The sequence below is a fragment of the Artibeus jamaicensis genome, unplaced genomic scaffold (assembly GCF_021234435.1).
Source record: "Artibeus jamaicensis isolate MK-2021 breed Jamaican fruit bat unplaced genomic scaffold, CSHL_Jam_final contig_387, whole genome shotgun sequence".
In the NCBI taxonomy this organism is placed as follows: domain Eukaryota; kingdom Metazoa; phylum Chordata; class Mammalia; order Chiroptera; family Phyllostomidae; genus Artibeus; species Artibeus jamaicensis.
The window spans coordinates 22072392-22091057 of NW_026521812.1; the positions used below are offsets into that span (position 1 = coordinate 22072392).

Sequence of the window (18666 nt, forward strand, 5' to 3'; positions counted from 1 at the left end):
CCATAATCAGTGTTGGTTTAGATTTTCTCATGGTTTTGTTTGTTTGTTTGTTTTGTTCTCTCACCATTCCTTACATCTCAAACTTTCCTCCTAAGGTTATTTTCCTCCCTATAGTAGAAATTTGTTGGTGGTTAATGTTTTCAATGTTTGTCCAAATTTTAAAATATTTTCCCTTGTTTCTTATGATACTTTCATGTTATAAAAATAAAAATAGACCATCTGAGGGGACTTCCGCCAAAATGGAGGCATAGGTGGAAGCACTGTGCCTTCTTACACAACCAAGTTTTAAAACAACAAAGTTTTAGCAACAAAAACACAGCCAAACCACAGAAAATTGAACTATATGGAAGTCTGACAACAACGAACCCTTCAGCCAAACTGGTAAGAGGGGGCAGATCCAGCAGCAGAGCAGGGTCGGGCAGGAAAGATCCACTGGACAGACCCGGGTGTGCGACCCAAGTGCACCAGCAGCCATGGGTGGATCCCAGGTGTGGAGAAGCAGGCAGACCCACTGAGGGCGCAAGGCGGTGGACCCACTGAGGGCTGACTGTGGTCACACATTCACGTGCAGATAAACTGGTGAAGTACCAAGCAGTGAGATGGACCACGCAGGCCCCAGTGGTGGGAAGCAGCAGAGGGAACCACTATTGTCCCTCTCTGACCCCGCCCCCACATAGAGTGTCACAAAACAGTGACCTGGGTGGCCCCGCCCTAGTGAACAACTAAGGCTCCACTCCTCATACTTAATGGGTGTGAACAGATCAAAACATGGCGCAAGAACAACTCAGAGAACCCAGAGCTGATAAATCTAAGCGATGAAGAAATAGCCGAACTTTCAGATGCACAGTTCAAAACACTGACGATCAGGATGCTCACAGAATTGGTTGATTTTAGTCACGAATTAGAGGAACATATGAAGGCTAAACGAATTGAAATGAATAGAAATGCACAGGAAACCAACAGTAATGGAAAGGAAACTGGGACTCAAATCAAAGGAGTGGACCAGAAGCAGGAAAAAAAAAATGACCAAACAGAAAAGGATGAAGAAACAAGAATTCAAAAACATGAGGAGAGGCTTAGGAACCTTCAGAACATCTTGAAATGCTCCAACATCCGAATTATAGGGGTACCAGAAGGGGAAGAGGAACAGCCACCAGTGGAAAACTTATTTGAACAAATAATAAAGGAGAACTTCCCCAATTTGGCAAAGGAAATAGACTACCAGGAAGCTCAGAGAGTCCCAAAGAAGTTGGACCCAAGGAGGAACACACCAAGGCACATCATAATTACATTAGCCAAAATTAAAATGAAGGAGAGAATCCTAGAAGCAGCAAGAGATAAGGGGACAGTCACCTACAAAGGAGTTCCCATCAGACTCTCAGCAGATTTCTCAAAAGAGACCTTACAGGCAAGAGGAGGCTGGAAAGAAGTATTCCAAGTCATGAAATCCAAAGACCTACAACCAAGATTGCTCTATCCAGCAAAGCTTTCATTTAGAATGGAAGGGCAGATAAAGTGCTTCTCAGTTAAGGTCAAGTTCAAGGAGTTCATCATCACCAAGTCCTTATTATATGAAATGTTAAAGGGACTTACCTAAGAAAAAGAAGATAAAAAAAGATGAACAGTGAAAGGATAGCAAACTCACAGTTATTAACAACCACACCTAAAACAAAAGCAAACTAAGTGGACAGCTAAATCAGGAGCAGAACCATAGAAATGAAGGTCACATGGAGGGTTAGCAACAGGGGAGTGGGAGAAGGAGAAGGGGGGGAGAAGGCACAGAAAATAAGTAGCATAGACAATAGGTAGAAAATAGATGGGGGGAGGGCAAGCATAGTAGGGGAAATACAGAATCTAAAGAACTTGAGACACATGGTCATAAACTAAAGGGGGGAATGGTGGGGGAGGGGTGTGCAGGGTGGAGAGGAATGAAGGGGGGAAACAAAACAACTGTAATGGCATAATCAATAAAATATATTTTAAAAAATAGACCATCTGAATAGGCCTATATCTATAAGGAAATTGAGTCAATAAATAATAGCCTTTCCAAATAGAAAGCAGTGAGCCCAGATGGGTTCACCAAGGAAATCTACCAAACAGTTAAGGAAGAAATTATACCAATTCTCTTTCAGAAGACAGATACAGAGAGAGCATATTCATTCATTTGATGAGGCCAGCATTACCCTAATACCAAAACCAGACAAAGATATTACAATAAAACTACAGATCAACATTTTTCATGAACACAGATGCAAAAATCCTCAACAAAAATATTAAAAAATTGAATCCAACAAGTATAAAAAGAATTATATTCCATAACCAAGTGGGATTTATCCCAGGTATGCAAGGCTGCTTCAACATTCAAAAAATATTAGTGTAATCCACCACATTACCAGTTTAAAGAAGAAAATCACATGTTCATATCAATAGGTGCAGAAAAACATTTGACAAAATCCAACACCCATTTATGATAAAAACTCTCAGTGAACTAGGAATACAGGAGAACTTCAACTTGATAAATAACATTTACAAAACTTACAGTTTACATCATACCTAATGGTGAGAAACTAGAAGATATTCCACTAAGATCACAAATAAGTCAAGGATGTCCCCTCTCACTACTCTTTTCAACATCATACTGGAAGTCCTAGCTGATATAATAAGATAAGAAAAAGAATTAAAGTTACACTAATTGGGAAGGAAGAATAAAATTCTATTTGTTGGCAGATGACATGATTGTCTATGTAGAAAATCCAAAAGAATCAACAAAAATCATCTTGGAATTAAGTGATCACAGTACAGTTGCAGAATACAAGGTTGATATACAAAAGTCAATTACTTTCATATATGCCGGAAATGAACAAGTGGAATTTGAAACTTAAAACACAATATTAGTTCTATAGCTCCCCCCAAAATAAATACTTAGGTATAAGTCTAACAAAATATGTACAATACCTATATGAGGAAACCGACAAAATTCTGATGAATAATATTAAAGAACTAAATAAAGGAAGAGATAATTCATGAGTAGAAAGACTCAGTATTGTCAAGATACAAGTTCTTCCCAACTTGATCTATGTGTTCAATTCAATCCCAATCAAAATTTCATATACTATGTTGCGGATATTGGCAAACTGATTCTAAAGTTTATTTAGAGTGGCAAAAAACCCAGAATGGTCAATACAATGTTGAAGGAGAAGAACTGAGATAGAAAACTTGACACCAGCTGACTTCAAGACCTACTATAAAGCCACTGTAATTGAATCAGTGTAGTATTGGTGAAAGAATAGACAAATAGACAAGGGAACAGAGAAGCCATCCCAGAATATACCCATGTGGGAGCGACTTTCTCGCGATTCCCCCCCGGGGTACCACGGACACTAGTGAATATGGCCAAGACATGATGATGATCTGCTTGGGGAGAAGTGGGCTGTGGCCAGTTTCTCAGGGGAGACAAAGTCCAGCAGTGGCCAGTTTCTCTGAGGAGAAAAAGGCCTCGAGCCTCCTGCTCTAGGGATTTTATTGGGTTGTAATACACAGGAATACAGGGAGGCAAGGATCAAACAGTAGATAACATTTCAAAGATATCTGAGGGCTTAGTATGAGTTAGTGTCTTTCAGGAAGAGAGTTGCAGAAAACTCTGGGAGACATACTCATTTCCTCTTGGACCCTTATCATAAGAATGAAAGCACTCTTAGCACAGCAGATTTCACAGGTTTATCAGGAAGTCTTTGTGGTGCCAGATTTTTCCCAGGACATGCTCTAGCAAGGCAAGGAGCTGCACCTCTCCCCATCAGGCATTCAGGCTTAAGAGGATTAGAGCCAGGAAGCACTTCTCCCAGAGAACATGGGGACTCAGGCTTGTCAAAGCTGGGGGACAAGAGTCCATTGCTCCCTCTTTGTTGCAGCCCCCGAGCCCTTCCATGAAGGCCTCCCAAGTGATCGAGTCTGGCTTAGGTTGCCCCCCACTGTGAGGGGTCTTACCCGGCATTGACTTCCGACCAAGCTTTGGGGGCAGGGAGAGAAAACTGAGGCAGCATTTGCTACCAGAGACAAGTTTTGTCTCCTGCGGCTGGCAATCCAAAGGTCATCCCTCACCCTTAGCCACAAGGGATCGAGATACAATTCCTAAAACCAGGCAGAGCGGTCTACAACAATACCCACATAAATATGGTCAACTGATCTTTACAAAGGAGCAAATGCAATACAATGGAGCAAAGACAGTCTTTTCAACAAGTGGTGCTGGAACGACTGGACATCCGCAGGCAAAACAATAAAACCAGACACAGACCTTTTACCTTTCACAAAAAATGAACTCAAAATGGATCACAGATTAAAATGTAAAATGCAAAACTATAAAACTCCTGAAAGACAATGTAGGAGAAAACCCAGACAATTTTGAACACTTTTTAGATATCACACTATAGTATGATCCACAAAAGAAATCACTGATAAGCTGGACTTCATTAAAATGAAATAACTTCTGCTCTGCAAAAGACACTGTCAAGAAAATGAGACAAATTGTATGTAGACTGGAAGAAAATACTTGCAAAATATATAACTTATAAAGGACTATCATTCAAAATATATAAAAAATTGTTAAAACTCAGTCAAATAACCCTGTCAAAAATAGGCAAAAGGCCTGACAAACCCTTCATAAAAGAAGACATGCAGATGGAACATAATCATATGAAAAGGTGCTTTACATAATATATCATCAGGGAAATGCATATTAAAACAATGAGATACCACTACACAGCTATTAGAATCACCAAAATCCAGAATGCCACCAACGTCAAACACTGGCGAGGATGTGGGACCACAGGAACTTTGACTCATTGCTGGAGGGAATGCAAAATCGTACAGTCACTTTGGAAGACACTTGGATAGTTTCTTACAAAACCAAACATGTTCTTACCATATGATCCATCAGTAACACTCCTTAGTATTTATCCAAATGAACTGAAAACTTATGTTCACACAAAAACTTGCACAAAGATGATTATAGAAACTCTAGTCATAATTACCAAAAACTTGGAAGCAACCAAGATGTCTTTTACTCGATGAATGAATAAATAAATTGTGATACATTCGGACAATGCAATATTATTTATTACCACAGAGAAATGAATTATCAAGCCATGAAAAGACCTGGAGAAACCTTAAATGCATATTAGTAAGTAAAATAAGCCAATTTGAAAAGGCAACATATACTACATGATTCCAATATACAACATTCTGGGAGAGATAAAACTATGGAGACAGTAAAGAAATCAATGGTTTCTCGGGGTTAGCAGGGAAACAGGGCTAAATAGGTAGAGCTCAGGGAATTTTTAGGTCAGTGAAATAATTCTGTGTGATACTACAATGGTGAATACATGTCATTATACATTTGTCTAAATCCATAAAATGCACAGCACCAAGAGTGAACACTAACGTAAACTATGGACTTTGGGAGATGATGTGTCCATGTATTACCAGTCAATGATTTTTCAATTGCAGTAACTGTACCTCTCTGATGTTGAAGGTTGATAGTGGAGAAGCTTGTTCATGTATGGGGCAAAAGGTATATGGAAACTCTGTATATTTGCTCAGTTTTGCTGTGAACATAATATTTAAAAGGGAAAAATAGGCAAATTTTGAAAATACCTTCCAGTAAAGACTCTGACTTCTATTGTTGCTGTCAAGAAGTTATCTGTAAAGTGGAACCGGGTTTCCTTTAGAGGTAATTAGTATTTTATTTCTATATATTTTTTAAGATTTCTTTATCTTTGATGTGCTGCAGTTTGACTACAATATATCTAACTATAGATTTCTTTTTTTGTTTAGGATTCTTGGAATTTGTTGTGCTTCCCAAATCTGTAGATTTATTTTTTTTATTAGTTCTGGAACATTCTCATTATTATCTTTAAATATTGTTTCTCTTGCCCTGGCTGGCGTAGCTCAGTGGATTGAGCGCGGGCCTGCGAACCAGAGTATCGCGGTTCGATTCCCAGTCAGGGCACATGCCTGGGTTGCAGGCCAGTTCCCAGCAGGGGACTCAAGAGAGGCAACCACACATTGATGTTTCTCTCCCACTCTTTCTCCTTCCCTTCCCCTCTCTCTAAAAATAAATAAATAAAATATTTAAATATTGTTTCTCTCCCATTCTCAATAGTCTTTGCAGCTGGAATTCCAATTATGTTACAGGATAAATCATTCTCATTCTGTTCAGGTCCCTCAACATCCCTCCCATACTTTCCATCTCTTTATTTCAGACTAGCTTTCTAGGCTGTTTCTTCAGATCCACCTTCTAAATCACAAATTCTGTCTTCAACTGTTTGACCTATTTGCAAACTCTTGTGTGTGGTTATGTATAGATTTTATTGAAACGTTATCCATTGATTTTTAAATTTCATTGATTACATTTTAATTTTTAGAGGATTTGGGGGGGAATTTTTTAAAAATTCTGACAGGTCACAAATTTTCAGAGACTTTTCCTCCTCACCCAGAGCCAACATCAAGAAAGACATGATTTCTTGCTATCTCCCCTTAAACTCAGAAAAAAATTCCCCCCCCCAGTCCACCCTCTCATGAAAACTGTAGCCCTTCCGCAGAACTGGACTTCCGTGGGAGATCCTCTTTTTCAACCCCCTACTTCAGACACACCAAAGGCTTGGTCTGCTGGTCCCAAATTACTCATTAACACCTAAGGTTCTTATTTAATAAAATGCCCCTAGGATTTCCATGGCTTTGAGGTTAGCTTACTACCTTGCTTTTAATTCTATTTGGCACCTGGGATTTTCTTTATTCTACTTTAAGCTCAGTTATGTATTTTCTGTTTTCATTTCTAGCTATCTTGTTGTGGAAAGGTTTTTCATAATATTACCTTCCCATATTATCAAAATCAGGCTCTGTTCCAGTGAGGGTTGTCAGATAAAACACAGGATGTTGGGTTGTGTTTGAATTTCAGACATTAAATGGATTTTTTAGCATAAGAATATCCCATGATATATTATTCATTATTTATCTTAAATTCAAATTTTTACTGGATGTCCTGGGGTTTTATTTGCACAATCTGGCCATCTTATCGCCAATCCATCTCCTGCCATTTCCCCCTCAGTCACTGTGCTGCAGCCACACAGGCCTTTCTGTCCCTCAAAAGCACCAAGCTGATTTCCAGCCTCAGAGCCTTTCTGCTTGCTTTGCCCTTGCCTGGAACATTCTTATTCTAGATCTTCACACAGCTGGCTTCTTATCATGGAGATCTCAGCTTAAATGGAACCTACTTTGTCACTTCCTGTTGAGCTCCATCACCACTACTTATAAAACTTAACATTCTCTGGAATTACATTATTTATTTACTTGTAATTTTTCTCCTTTCTCCCCATAGAAGAATGTAAGCTTAATGAGGGCAAGGGCCTTGTTAGTTGCTATATCCATCCCTAGCACCTGACACAGTGCCTGGCTCTTAGTGGGCCCCGAATAAATGTTTTTTTGGATGAATGATACATAGGCAGCCAAAACCTTTCTTTGCAAGGTTTAGTAATGAAGATCTGCTGAAGGTAGACCAGCTGGCCTTAATCAAAAAAACAAGGGCAACAAATGTTTAAAAAAAATCACATGGATTCTAAACAAAATTGCCTTGAAGAAAGGGCTGGTTTCTACTGTGAGTGGCTGATGGAAGATCCACCAGCCCCAGCACTTCCTTGCAGAGCTTGTGCCCTAGGGAGCAACGACCCAGTGAAGGAGTAGGAATACCTGGCTTCACGCTACACTGAGTCATCTTCAGCTGTTAGACTGGGGCTTTGTGGAGGGCCAGTGTGTTTACTGCAGTCTTTGAGGCAGAGACACAACGGGGCAGTCAACTCCCGGGACTGACTGCTCTTCCTGCGGGAGTGTGAAAGTCGGGCAGAGCCCACCACCCACCGATTTGGAACCCCACACATTCTGGTGTTTAGAAGCTATTCAAGAGAAAGAAGGAAACCTCAGAGAAAAGCCTAATTTTAACAAAAACGAATACAATTTTAGAAGAGCCAGGCTGGTAGTTATACCTCCAGTGTGGCAATCTTGGAGGCCAAGATTGTCAAACTTGGTATGGTGGGGATCTGGAAGTGTCTGTTAGGGGTGGATAAAGTATAAGCAATTGTATGTTGGTGAAGCATAAATTGAGAGAGAAAATGTTAAAATACCTGGAGAGAGGAGGAGGGAGGCAACTGCGTTTGGGTGGGGCTTGTAGACCATATCGATACCATATCGAGAAGCTTGGTCTTTATCAGGAAGGTATATGGAAACCCTTATTTTGAAGAGAGATTATGAAAGTCTAAAGAATAATAATAATTTTAGTCATAGTAGTCAAGAATTAAACCAGGCACTTACTAAACTCATTATATAATCTTGTTTACCCCAAGGCAACCCAGCCTCATGTGAACTAGTGTTTATATCTCCGATTTATAGGTAGGGTGAAAAAAAAAAGTTGAGAGGACAAGTAACTTGCCCAAGATCACTCAATAGTACCCAGATCAGTGTGACTAGAGCTCTCTCTCCACTGCCTTGGCCTAAGTCATCGGAAGTGGGAAAAAGAAGGCAGATTTGGAAAACACTGAGGAGGCAAATAACAATAATAGTGGACGGGGAGGAGCTAAAAGTCCAGTGTGATATAAAACTTCCACAGTTGCAGAGTGACAACATAATTCTGTCTTCCGCTGCCAACACTCGGCCTCCCGGGGCGCTCCAGGCGACACCGCGGGGGACCTCAGGCCCCGCCCGCCCCGCCCGCCCCGCCGCGCCTCTCCGGTGGGCGTCTCCGAGGGCCACGTGGTCCGGCGCCCCACGCCGGTGCTTCCGGGTTGGCAGCCTCTGGGGCGGCGGAGGAGCTGAACCGCGGGCGGCGCAGGAACTCCAGTGGCAGGCCCAGCGGAGCTGGAGACCTGGGAGAGCCCGGTGCGGGTGCGCCCGCCAGGCCGCTGGGTGGGCTTGCCGCGAACCACACCTCGCTGGAAGCCCTGAGAGGTAAGTCCACCCCAAACCTACCGTCGGTGGGTACGGGACCCGCGGCCATCTCCACCCCTCCTCAGTCCTCTGCTCCTAGGTCCGGCCCGTGGGGCTCGGGCCCGCAGGTGGGGGCCTCTCCCGCTCCCAGCTCAGCGCCCTCGGGATCCGGAAATCGTCAATCCGCCCCTCCTTCGCCGAGCGCTGTCTGTCGTCAGCCTTGGGCATTCCACGCTGCCCTTTTAAAGCGAGGCCCCTTGTGCCTTGTGTTATTATTTAATTACAAATACTAAGCACATGCGCTTTTCATATTTGTTTTTTAAAAAATGGCTATTAATGTGTGAAATCGAGACACTGTAGTTCTCATTCTGTTATTTGTGCAACTACAGAAAGTGAGTGCTGGGAATGAGTTTTAGGGGTGCTTGAGCCCAAAATGATTCCTTCATTTTGCAAAGGAGAAAACAGACCCTGAAAGGTAACTCAGATGTTGGAAATTCACCCAGCTAGATAATGGTATAATAGTAAAAAGAACCCAGAGCTAAGTTTTTAAATACTCTTTTAAAAGTGGTAAGTGGCAAACTTCAGTTAACATCGTGGAGTAAATAGTAGGTTCATGTGGTCTGGGATTAACCTTGTTAGTGCTTACTCCTTTTTAAATATTGTTTTCTCATTTCAGGCTTAATTTTTCTTGTCTTCCAAAAAAAATGGCAGAACCATCATCAGAGCCTTCTGGGCACCTTGTTGTACATTCAGACACTCACAGTAACACTGTCCTGGCCAGTTTTGAGGACCAGAGGAAGAAAGGCTTTCTCTGTGACATTACTTTAATTGTGGAGAATGTGCATTTCCGGGCCCATAAAGCCTTACTGGCTGCTAGTAGCGAATACTTCTCCATGATGTTTGCTGAAGAGGGGGAGATCGGCCAGTCCACTTATATGCTGGAAGGCATGGTAGCCGACACATTTGGTATCCTGCTGGAGTTCATCTACACAGGTTGTCTCCAGGCCAGTGAGAAAAGTACAGAACAAATCCTGGCTACTGCTCACTTCTTAAAAGTCTACGACCTGGTAAAGGCATATACAGACTTTCAAATTAATCATAGTTCCCCAAAGCCCACAACTTTGAATACGCCTGGTGCTCCAGTGGTTGTTATTTCTAATAAGAAAAATGATCCGCCGAAGCGGAAACGAGGAAGACCAAGAAAAGTCAACAGTTTGCAGGAGGGGAGATCAGAACTGGCTGCAGAGGAAGAAATACAGCTGAGAGTAAACAAGTCAGTTCAGAACAGACAAAACTTTGTGGTTAAAGAGGTAGAGAATGGTATACTGAATGAACAGACTGCAGCAAAAGAAATGGAAGAATCTGAGCCTGCTTGTGAACTAGGTAGAGGGGAGGGAAGCCCCGCTGGAAAGGACGAGAACTGTGATCCTAAGATTCAGGATGGACAGGACCACCAGACTCGGTATAGCAAGCGGAGGATTCAGAGATCCATCAAACTTAAAGATTACAAACTTGTTGGGGATGAAGAAGACCAGGGTTCAGGCAAGAGGGTCTGTAGGAGAAAGCGTTCAGTTGGCCCTGAGGCCCGTTGTAAAGACTGCGGCAAAGTCTTCAAGTACAATCATTTTTTAGCAATCCATCAGAGGAGCCACACGGGTAATTACGCTTTCACAGCTTCCTGGAATGTGTTTTGCAGTAGTAATGGTAATAATAGATTTCATTTATTGTGCAACTTCTAGGTCATGGGTATTACAGTAAAGCCTTTATAATTGTTATTGCATTTAGTTCTCCCAAGAGCCCTGTGAGATGGGTTATATTATCCCTGTTATACAGATGAAGAGACCAAGTCCTAGAAAGCTTAAATTTGAACCCAGGTAGCCTGATTCCAGATAGCAAGCTCTAGCCAAATTTATCTACTTTTTGACATTTGAACATTCCTCATTTTGACCATAGCTGTGCCTTTGGCCCCTGTGAACAGCTTTCTCATTCAGCCAGCTAGCTGTAATCTAGCTGTAAATGTCTTCTTTTTGGCCTCTCTAGCTCAGTACTGGCTGAGAGACACTTCTGTGATGATGGTAATATCATCATCAGATACAGGGTTGTCCAATGTGGTGGCCACTAGCCACATGTGGATTTTGAGCACTTGACATATGACAAGTGTGACTGAGGAACTGAATTTTTTATTTTAAGTTCATTTAAATGGCCACCATTTTGGACACTGCAGCACTAGCCAGAAATCCCTTCTTCCTTTGAACCTTCTCTTATACATATACTAACTCTGCTCTGAATTCAGTTGTAGTTTACCACTTAAATACCCCTCAACTTAATTGTAAGCTTATGTATAGGGACTAGTGCTTAAGTATTCCATCGTCCTACAGCTTTCTGTTCTCTGACCCAGCAGCACCTAGCACTGGTTTTGAACCTGGCTGCACCTTAGAACCACCTAGGGAACTTGTAAAACTGTTGGTGCCTGGGCCCCCACCCTAGAGGTTCTGATTTGTCTGGAGCCTTGTGTTTTTAAGATAGGTAAGGACCCTGAATTCTGGTTCTTCAAACAAGGTAGACACTCGAGAAACGTTTGTTGAACTGTAATACAGGGAAGTGTGAAGAGTTAAATAGTCTATAAGATCGTTTAAGGAAAAGAGCATGTAGGAGCTTCCCTACTGCCCTGGTACTCAGAAAGTTTCCAGTGAATCACTTTAGAGTGGGTCTCTCCGGAAACTCCTGTCTTTCAGATCCAGAAAGTTTCCTGGAACTATTTCATAGATGATTTCTCTGTTTGCTCTGCTCTGTTTCTGGAGCAACTGTTACTTGGTTGTTGAACCTCTTGGACCCGTCCTCTAACTTCCTTATCTTTTCTCTCCTGTTTTCTATCTGGGAGAGTTCCACTTATCCTCTCAGCCCTTACAGTTTTTCTATTTCCACTCTTAGTTTTTCACTTCTAGGCCCTCTTTTTTCTCTAAAAAGAAATTTACCACAATCCCCCCTTTTTTTTTTGTTTCACGATGTAATATCCTACTCCTGTAAGCATGTTAATGATAACATTTACTTATTAGATTTTAACATTTTCTTCATCTTGGGCAGTTTCTGTTTTCTGCAAGTTGTCCTTTTTTCTTCTTGTTTTGACATCTGTTTCAACTACTAGAGGCCTGCTTTGAATGATGATTTTTTTTAAAAATTATAATCTTCCTGGCTGGTATAGCTCAGTGGATTGAGCATGGGCCTGTGAACCAAGGGACTGCGGTTTGATTCCCAGTCAGGGCACATCCCTGGGTTGCAGGCCAGTTCCCAGCAGGGGATGCACAAGAGGCAACCATACATTTATGTTTCTCTCCCTCTCTCCTTTCCTTCCTTTCTAAAAATAAATAAATAAAATCTTTTAAAAAATTGTATAATCTTTCCCTGGTCAGTTGGCTCAGTTGGTTGGAGCATTATCCCATACACCAAAAGCTTGTGGCCTTGATTCCCAGTCAGGGCACACACCTAGGAAACAACCAATCAGTGTTTCTCTCTCACACAGATGTCTGTCTGTCTATCTGTCTGTTTCTCTCTCTCTCTAAAAAATCAATAAAATATTCTCATGTGAGGATTAAAAACATTTTTAAATCACTTTGCTTTCAGATAAATGATTGAAACATTAAAAAAACATGCTCTTGTAAAAATGGTTTCTTTAAAGCCACTAGCAGCCCTGCAGGTATGGAGAGAGCCTGTAGACAGCAGCCTCCCTGAGGGTGGCATGGCTGGCCCTCACTTCCTTGCTGATGCTTTCTTTACCTCTGACTTTTCACATTCTAGGTAGACTCCAATCTCCCACCTGAAGGCAATAGTTTCCTCATTGTCAGTGTCTATAGCAGGAGGGAGAAGAAGGCTGAGGGGAATGTCAGCATCCCAGATACATACTTGGACCTATTCTCCCCCCATAGTACTGGGAGACCTCTAATCCAAGACCCCCCTAGTCCAGAGCCCCTCTGTTGTACCCTCCACAGAGAATAGTCTCCATCTTCTTTTGGGGAGAGGCTGGTTGGTGTCCCAGCTCCATGGAGTAGGAGACTGGATCTGAGGGGTCTAACTACCTTTGAAACAGACTGTCATTTATCATCCTTGCCCCCATTTTCAGAGATAACGTGTGCCACCAAGTCCTGAGTCATGGAGGGCTGTCTTAAAAATTAGGTTGTATCTCAGTGTTCCTCACTGCTGGCATTGGATTCATCTGTTCCAGCCTGCAAAATTTGATTGCTAATACTTGTTTCCCCTGTTCATTGGTCTTTTGGATATGTGCCATTATTGTCATTTTAATCAGCAAGTGAACAGAAAGATGTGCACATTCTTACTTATACCACTTTTCTGGGGCTCTTATTCCAGGGGAGCGACCTTTCAAATGTAATGAATGTGGAAAAGGCTTTACCCAGAAGCACTCCCTGCAGGTCCACACCCGGATACACACAGGAGAACGGCCATATACATGCACCGTGTGCAGCAAGGCTCTCACCACCAAGCACTCACTGCTGGAGCACATGAGCCTGCACTCAGGTAGCCCGGCTTGGACCAGAGGGCCAACTACCATCAGGTTCCTATTCCCAGAGTGGGCATTACCATGATCAAAATAGTCTTCTCAGCCCAGTGTCATCGAGAGACAGTTAAGCAACTGTTAAGAGTGTAGGTTAGAATTCTGCACAGCATCAAGCCTTAAACTAGGGCAAATTATAAACTGGCTGTCAGAAATTCAGTGTGCAAACATGTTTTGATTAACCACTTGAACTTAGAATTTTACATTGGATGCCTTTAGGAGAAACTTGAATTCATCAGTTCTACCACATTCTCCACCACTCCCTATTGCCCTATGCCTTTGCACATTTATGTTACTGTGGTAGAGTGTGAAGGCATTTGGGTTTGTAGACAAGTCACTTGTATCATTTGTAGACTATGGGGACCTGGGCCCGATTGTGAGCGTCCTTGTTCTTCATAGTTTTTTGCACACTTCAGTGTTTTGTTTTTCATTTGGCAGGACAGAAGTCTTTTACCTGTGATCAGTGTGGAAAATATTTCAGCCAGAAAAGACAACTAAAGAGCCATTACCGAGTTCATACAGGTACAATAAAGTGCAAGCAAATTTGCATTGGTGGGGGAGAAATGCAAATACAACCTATTTCTGAAACATTAGGTTATATTGTAGAAGATAAATGAGTATTTAGGAAAAAGTCTTAAAAAAACAATCTAAATTAGATGTTCATGTGTTAATTCTCACTACCTTGTGATTTTCATTCAATTTTCATACTACAGTTTTGGTGCCACACACAAAAAACCCTACAGACTGGTATCTCAAAAGTGCCACTTGACTGTGGGTGCCAGTGGATTGGTTGTTAGTGGCACAGAGAAGGACGTCACCGCCCAGTAGCTGTCAGTCCAGGCTTTTTCCACCCCGGCTCCACCTACTGGCTGTTTTTTTTTTCTTCTTTCCTTACAACTGATAGGGAATGAATGGGGGTTGGGAGTGTCATGTGAGATTAATTGGCCAGTCATACCAGTGCTTTCAAGGAAAGAGAATATATTTAGGGAGTTGGAAGGGTCCCAGCTTTCTTAGGAAGCAGTAAATTGAGATACATAGGAAAAATATCAACTGTTACCAAATTAATTTAAAAATTATAGTGGTTTTATTAAAGCACCATATTTAAAGTGATTACTTTTCAGGGAAGTGCCATAACACAAATCACTGAAGAAATGCAGGGAGAGCATATATGCACTAACACTTTTTTCCCCAAGGGAACAAATCCACTCTTATTTATTTACGCATCAATAAGTTTGAGTTTATGAGGGGTACAGCATTACACAGATTCCTCAGCAGGAGGGCTGCTTTGGAATTTAGGGTGCACCATCTACTGTCTCCATGAGCACGTGCTTCCTTTCCCAGATGACTCTGGTTTTGTTCGGTTTGCCACCAGGCATCGCTGTGTTGCTCTTTGCTTTGTACAGACAAGCACATCTCTTGTCCACATAGAACTGTTTCATCTCGAGCATAAACACCTTCCGTTTTCACAAGAGCTGTATGCTCCCTCTGGTTCCGGAGACCCCACTTATAGCCAGCAGAAATAGCCTTGGGCCACAGCCTTGTAGACAGACTGGTTGTTATAGAAGTCCTGTTCCCAGCAGGCCCCACGGGCTCCACGGTGGCAGAAAGATGCACTGACACTTTTTTTATTGTTGCGACAAGGCCACTCATTACCGGAATGCAGCCACTGCCATCGCAAATTCATGGACGTGTCTCAGCTAAAGAAACACCTCCGAACACACACAGGTAAGACTCCATCTGACCCTTCCTCTCTAGCATACGTGATGTTTTCAGGACAATGAGGCATGAAGTGCTTGTTGCATTTTTCTTCTCGGGCTTGTTTGTTGTGAATTAGGTGGTAATTTTTTAATTGTCTAAGCCCAAGCAGAATGCTGTCAGCATCTGTGGGGAAATCACACTCTGTAGATGAGCAAAACAGAGATTACTTACTGAGCACTTTCATCTAGGGAAATATATCTGCTAACATGAAATAGTGCAAGTCTGAGTGTGGTGCCGTGTTTCATTCTTAATTTACCACAGCATTCAAGATTATCAAGATACTTTTTTCAGAAAAGGAAGCAAAGTGAAACATACCAAGGTAACACAGGCAGAGGATTTTTTCCCACTTTCTTTTCTAGAACCAGTACTTATAACTTAAGCATTGTCATCTCCAGAAAAACCAGCTTCAGGGATAAAGAGGACTCAGGATTAGATGGGGCAGATTAGATTCTTTCGTTTAAGATCAGAAAAGTAAAAATGTGGACCTTTTAGGCCTTTGGGTAGGAGCACTTAAAAATAAACCTGTTATTTTTCTAAGAAAAATATTCTAATGTAGGTTATTTAATAATTCTGTTAAATTGTCTATTGAATAACATAATAGGTTGGTTTATATTGTTTTAGACTTTTTTTTAATGTAAGTTTTTCTCAAAGTAATTTGCTTTCTTAAAGCAAATGCCTTACAGGGTATGAGTTTAATGAAAATGAATCTTTATACAGTTTTTCTACAGACATTATTATAAGTTCTGTGAAATGTAATTCATACACTTAACACATATTTACTGAGCAGTTACTGAGCACCATGCACTGTTCTTGGTCCTGAGCATACAGAAATGAGTGAGGTGGACTGAGCCCCTGCTCTTGAGGGGCTAAAATTTAAATGGAGGAGACAGAACAACTGTGTAACTGTAAGGTGAGGGCGAGTGCAATGAAGAGCTAAACGCAGGCTAGAGGGACAGAGTGCAGACAGGGAGCTGCCCTTTGTGTGGGGACTCATCTGGGAAGGCCTCACTGAGGAGGAGACATCTATAATGGATATCCGAATGTGGGGAGCAAACAAGCCATTGTTGCTATCCATGAGAAGAGCGTCCTCAGAAGAGGGAATGGCGGATACAAAGCAGGACAGTTTCAGACATGCTGGAGAAATGCCAGGAGTAGAGTGGCTGAGGCAGAGCCAGGACGCTGGGAGTAGGAAGGAATGGGGCGGGTGCCATCAGAGGCAACTGGGGTTTGTGGAAGGCGTGGATTTTCAGCCTACCTGTGTGTTTTAGTCAGCTGAGAAGCTTTAAAAAAGAAAAGGTTTGGCCCTGGCTGGTGTGGTTCAGTGGATTGAATGCGGGCCTGTGAACTGAAATATCACCGGTTCGATTCCCAGGCAGGGCCCATACCTGCGTTGTGGCCAGGTTTTCAATTGGGGGTGCGTGAGAGGCAACCAATCAATGTATCTCTCCCACATTGATGTTTCTCTTTCACTCCCTTTGAAGTGGTGACGAAGTGGTCTGATTCTGGATGTATTTTGAAGCAAGGGTCAATGCGATTTGCTCATGATTGGATGTGGGGGTTGAGAGAAAGGAGGCAGAAACAACTGGAAGGATGATAAACGGGAAGACTGCGGAAGGAACAGATCAAGAGTTCGATTTTGGACATGTGGGCTCTGAGATGTCAATGCGACATCTAAGTGCAGATGAGGAGGAGGCAGCTGGACAGTCGTTTGGGCCTGGAGTGCAGCGGAGACGTGCTAGCAGAGATCGGAGTTTCTGTGCTTACACATCCGCCTGTAAACAGCATGGCGGCTGGGAAGGGCAGATCTTGGGAGAGGGGGAGGTGGGGGAGAGCTGAGGCACCTTGGTTATGCTGAGGAGTGCCAGAAATGGGACACTTCTTGGTTTTGTCTTCTACGTGTAAGGTGTTAGTGAGGCCTCTGGTCTTTTTGATACATCACCTTGAAATGGGGGATAAAGAGGAATAGAAGCCCTCTGTTCATAATCCTAGCAAACTCTTCTCCACTCTCTCCTTTAAAAGAGGCAGAAGAGGGAAGTGGAAGATATATGATGGGTGAAAAAGGACACCAGAAGGGCTGTGTGAACTGGTTTGTTATGACTTACAAGTAAGAAATCAAACCTACCTGGAAAATATACAATTAAAAAAATGTAAAGTAAAGAAATTTAACAGCAAAACTTGAGAAAAATAAAATGAAACAAAACCCCCCCAAAAGATATTCCACTCTCATGGAGGTAGATCATAACTCCTCAATCTTTAAATGTAGGCTACTTCCTTCCAAAGAGCACAATTAAAAAAAAAAATTCAAACCCATCAAAACACTGGGCTCTTCAGCCCTGGCTGGTGTAGCTCAGTGGACTGAGTGGGCCTGCAAACTAGAGGATCTCGGTTCGATTCCCAGTCAGGGCACATACCTGGGTTGCAGGCCAGTTCCCAGCAGGGGACGCATGAGAGACAACCATACATTGATATTTCTCTCCCTCTCTCCTTCCCTTCCCCTCTGAGGATAAATAAAACCTTTAAAAAAAAAAAACATCGGGCTCTTCGAGGGCAGGATTACGACCCACCTGCTGTAGCACAGAAAATACACACAGGTGCACAGTATTGTGGGAAGAGTTGGCGTGCCACATGGCTGCGCCCCGGGCAGAGGGGAAAGTCTGGGGAGAGCCTGCCTGGTGGAGCCGGCTCACCTCTGCTGTGAGGGCCAGAGCAGGAGGCACCGACTACAACAGTGCAGGGCACACTCGGTTGGAAAACGGTGACTGTCATCTCTTAGCTCTTGAAGTGCAAAACTCTTTCTGGGTTAGACATCCTATGCCGAACCCAAGAAGTCAGAGATAAATAAATGCTTTTTTCCTAAGAGAACATCTTCAGTGAGGAAGATGGATGCGTTTTGAAACGGAGGCAGGCACTGGGCAGGTAGGCAGCACCTGTGAGGTCGCCACAGCTCAGGCTCTTACATTCAGATCTTGTCCCCCTACCTGGAGCTAGTCAGGCTGTCAGGGACTGAGCAAGCCAAGCCAATGAAACGACTGGGAACCACCAAAACCCAAACACCAACCACCACTGAGACACCCCCCCCCCACCCAAACCCCCCCCAACCCCCCCAAACCTTCTTCAAAGCTCGTTTTTGGAGAAAATTACCAGGTTAACTAACCTACCTTTCACATTCCCCCCCAAACAAAACCCCCCCAACCCCCACCCCATTTATGTCTAGAAGCCCACACTAACCCCCCCAAGAACCCGCCCAAAGCCAAGGCAAAAAGTGAGAAGAAAAGAACTTACGCAAACAACAAAGAAAAAAAGAAAAATTGCTGACGGGGGGCAGACTTGGGTGAAGTGTGTGCGGGGAGATATTTGAGCAGAGGGGAGGC

At 42.7% G+C, this 18666-nt stretch overlaps 1 protein-coding gene and 1 long non-coding RNA gene across 8 annotated transcripts in view; one reads left to right on the forward strand and one right to left on the reverse strand.

Moving 5' to 3' along the window:
• LOC119059428 (uncharacterized) overlaps window positions 1–9128 on the reverse strand; it is a 53913-nt gene extending 44785 nt beyond the window's left edge. For both annotated transcript variants that reach the window (XR_008391557.1, XR_008391556.1), the window contains exon 1: window positions 9013–9128. This is a non-coding gene — a long non-coding RNA (uncharacterized LOC119059428). The remainder of the gene's footprint in view (window positions 1–9012) is intronic.
• ZBTB24 (zinc finger and BTB domain containing 24) overlaps window positions 8831–18666 on the forward strand; it is a 28054-nt gene continuing 18218 nt past the window's right edge. For 3 of the 6 annotated variants that reach the window (XM_037159047.2, XM_037159049.2, XM_037159050.2), the window contains exons 1-5: window positions 8831–8991; window positions 9647–10674; window positions 13333–13500; window positions 13976–14059; window positions 15179–15262. In XM_037159047.2, the coding sequence (XP_037014942.2) occupies window positions 9675–10674; window positions 13333–13500; window positions 13976–14059; window positions 15179–15262 (1336 nt within the window). In that variant the 5' untranslated portion in view covers window positions 8831–8991; window positions 9647–9674. Of the gene's footprint in view, window positions 8992–9646; window positions 10675–13332; window positions 13501–13975; window positions 14060–15178; window positions 15263–18666 lie in introns of those variants that run through there. The other 3 variants (XR_005084400.2, XM_037159048.2, XM_053664934.1) reach the window with 3 other exon arrangements.